Below are 3,464 nucleotides of genomic sequence, written 5' to 3'. Positions count from 1 at the left end.
ATCGTATAAAAACAGTAATCCTAGGAATAGACCCACCAAAGAGAAAATGTTCACTTATGCCACAAGTCTTCCTCTGTTTTTATTATTTTCAAGATGGTGACACATGCACAAATGTTTAAGAAAGTCAAAAACCGGTCCACATTCATATACTATCAATTTTCCTTTTTGCCTTTTTAATTTAGGAAAAGGTCCAAATTTACTTATCTATTATCCAAAATTGCTCAATGTCGCCATCCATTAGATATTTTCTCCATTCATATTCCTGCCATTAACAAATAGTTTTGTATTTATCCTTTATATTAACGGAGCTTCATCATGAAATTAGCGTGTCCAAAATTTTCAAGAAAAATATTTATAATTCCCCTTTTATTTTGAGTGTGTACAATTACCTTCGAAGTGGAGATTTGTTAAGGGTTAAGGACAAAAATAAGACTTTTTTCTACCAACCAAAGTAAGATTAGACCCAAAGTTTAACCGAGAGTAAAGTTGCTCAATTTCCAAATAGTTAAATGAGGTGAATTTTTCCCTTTCCCCTTTTAATTTCCTACCAGCATTAGACTCGGTCCTAGTTGCTTCCATCTCGCCCAACTAGGAATATTTTTTGCTTTTCCACATATTTTTATGGCAAAGAATTGCTCATAGAAAAATTCACACTTTAGAAAAGGCAAACTTGGTGGTTTCTTGGCTTGTAAAGGATGAACAATTTTGGAGAAAAAAAGGCACCCCAAGAAGAGTGAAGCAAAGGCAATTAGAAGAAAATATTAAAAAGCAAGTGTACTATATTAATATGTGAGCACATTCTCTTTAAAGTGATCTACGTTTTGGGTGGTTGTGGATTTACTATTACACATACATGTATTCTTGTTTTGGCAGTGAAGTTTGGTTTGAAATTGGTTTAACCTCATTTGTTGAGTTTGGTAAAGAAAAAATAAGCCTTATGCATGTAATCACTATATGGTAAACAATACAGTATAACAATCATTTTCCATCTTAATTATTTCATTAAATGTGTTGAGAGAATTTCTTTTCTCAAGAAAGAAAAGAAAAGATCAAAAAAATGCATGGGATTGAGAAGATCAAAGCTGCAAGAGAAATTCTGAAGTTTAACATAGAGAAATCAAGAGAATTAGGAGTAGAAATTGGTGATAGTGGCTGCAGATTGGAGAGTTGTGGGCAGAGGCTGAATTTCTTAGCAGATGCCCTTAGAACTATAGCATGTAAATGTACATTATACAAGATGATTGGTCGTGATATTGATCGCGCTATTGGTCCTGCTGCATCTGTTGTTAAGATATTTGATGTCATTTGTGGACTTGAAAAAACTCTTTCCACTGGCCCTTCTGATGATATCTCAGCTTATCTCACTACACTCAAATGGATGGAAGAAGCACTCGGCCTTCTCACCGATAACTGCAAATTAGTCATTTCTTGGCTTGAAAACAGCAACTGCAATTCTTCATCAGTTGCTGAAAGTTGGTATGTTATGAATGTGAACAAGTGTTTGAATATACTTAGGCAACTCCAGGCTACAGAGGAACGTTCTCGTGCCAAAGGTGGAGCATTGATGGTCGCACTAGACAAGCTGGAAAGTGAATTGGCATCCTCGTTAACGGATATAGCCCCACTCTCTTTGCCTTTACCTAATATCATTCAAAATGTGCAAGCCATTATTGATAGATTGGACGCGAACCATAGATTTGACAAATGTATGTCTATTTATATTGAGGTTCGGAGTTCAAATGTGAGAAAAACTTTAGAAGAGCTGGATTTGGACTATCTGGAGGAGATATCATTGACAGAGTTTGACAGTGTTTTGAGTGTGGAGTCTCACATTGACCAATGGCGCGAGCACTTGGAATTCGCAGTGAAGGATTTGTTAGACATAGAACACAGGCTTTGCAATGAAATATTCCAGAAATCGGCATCTAAAGATAGTAGCTGTACGGACTGCTTCGCGAAAATTGCAGTCCAATCTGGGATTCATTCTTTCATCAAATTTGGCAACACAATTACCAGAGGGAAGAAAGAAGCAGTTAAGCTGTTGAAGTTATTGGACATGTTTGCTGCTCTAAACAAAGTACGCTCCGATTTCAACAGACTTTTCAGTGGAAAAGCGTGTGGTGAAATCCAGAGCCAAACAAGGGATCTGATCAAGAAAGTTGTGAATGGTGCTTGTGAAATTTTCTGGCAACTTTCTCTCCAAGTGGAACTGCAGAGGACAATTAGTCCTCCGGCGAATGGTAGTGTTCCGAGGCTGGTTAACTTTGTCACGGAGTATTGTAATCAGCTTCTTGAGGATGAATATTGGTCCACACTTATCCAAGTTGTGGAGATACATCAAAGTTGGAACCACGAGAGCTTGGATAAGAGGCTTCTTCTAAATGAGATGCGAAAAATAATAATGGTAATTGAGCTCAATATAGAGAGTTGGGAAAAGACATACGAAGACGATTCTCTCTCCAATCTCTTCTTGATGAATAACCATTGGTACTTGTGCAAGTACACGAAAGGAACAAAACTTGGCGAGCTAATGGGACACGAATGGATTAGAGGTCACGAGGAAAACATGGAGTATTACGAGACACTATATTTGAAAGAGAGCTGGGGAAAACTCCCGGACCTTGTGAGCGAGGAAGGTCTAGTGTTGTTCCCTGGAGGGAGAGCCATTGATCGACAAGTGGTTAAGAAGAGATTCAAGGAATTCACTAAGGCTTTCGACGAAATTTACAAGAGGCATTCCCATTGGGAATTGTGTGATAAGGGGTTAAGATGGCGAGTACGCCAACTCGTTTTGCAGGTTGTTGTCCCTTCTTACAGTAGCTACTTGGCAAAATACATGCCCTCTATGGAACTTGAAGTTGCTAGTACTGGTGATCAGCACATAAAATACACAGCTGAGACCTTGGGAAATATGATCAGTAGTCTATTTGAACCAAAAGTTGGAAAGTATGGCAATACTACAAAATGCACAGAATTGAATGGCAAGATTAATAATAGCATTGTTGCTAATCACCTTTCTTCCACACCAGCAGCAGCATGAAGTATGAAGCTTGTCAACTACTAATACAAGAAAGGTGATGATCAGTTCGTCGTACAGAAACTGATTAGTTTTCCAACCTTAATCCTGAACTACTAGGTTGTAAAGTGTTGTACATAGTTTATGCATACACCTCATGATCTTTGATTATACTTCTCTGGCAAAATGCTAAACAAGCTACATCCAAGAATATCTTTCATTAGTCGTGGTATGTAATGTAAATAAGATGCTAAATCCTAATACTATGTTTTAGCAGCTCAATTACATGTGTGTCTTCTGTCTTACACAAACGCTTGTGATTCATATATTTTCATTTATAGACTTTAGCCTAATGGGACGATAAAGAACCGCCCGGTGCACTAAACTCCCGCTATGCGCGGGGTCGGGAGAAGGGCCGGACCACAGGGGTCTATTGTGACGATGTTTG

General features: G+C 38.1%; 1 protein-coding gene across 1 annotated transcript; it reads left to right on the top strand.

The window, feature by feature from the left end:
• The first annotated feature begins 1,057 nt into the window (after positions 1–1,057).
• Positions 1,058–3,040, top strand: LOC104215216 (exocyst complex component EXO70A1-like). Its single transcript, XM_009764971.1, has one exon. It carries the CDS (start codon positions 1,058–1,060, stop codon positions 3,038–3,040), a length of 1,983 nt encoding a protein of 660 aa, XP_009763273.1.
• Positions 3,041–3,464: the final 424 nt, after the last annotated feature.

This window comes from Nicotiana sylvestris, chromosome 10 (assembly GCF_000393655.2).
Source record: "Nicotiana sylvestris chromosome 10, ASM39365v2, whole genome shotgun sequence".
Classification (NCBI taxonomy): domain Eukaryota; kingdom Viridiplantae; phylum Streptophyta; class Magnoliopsida; order Solanales; family Solanaceae; genus Nicotiana; species Nicotiana sylvestris.
The sequence above is the reverse complement of the archived record's forward strand: the minus strand, read 5'-3'. Positions and strand labels throughout refer to the sequence as shown.

What these genes read in the sequence shown, in the direction of transcription:
- LOC104215216 (XM_009764971.1), top strand. Translation starts at nt 1,058, where the DNA reads ATGCATGGGATTGAGAAGATCAAAGCTGCAAGAGAAATTCTGAAGTTT.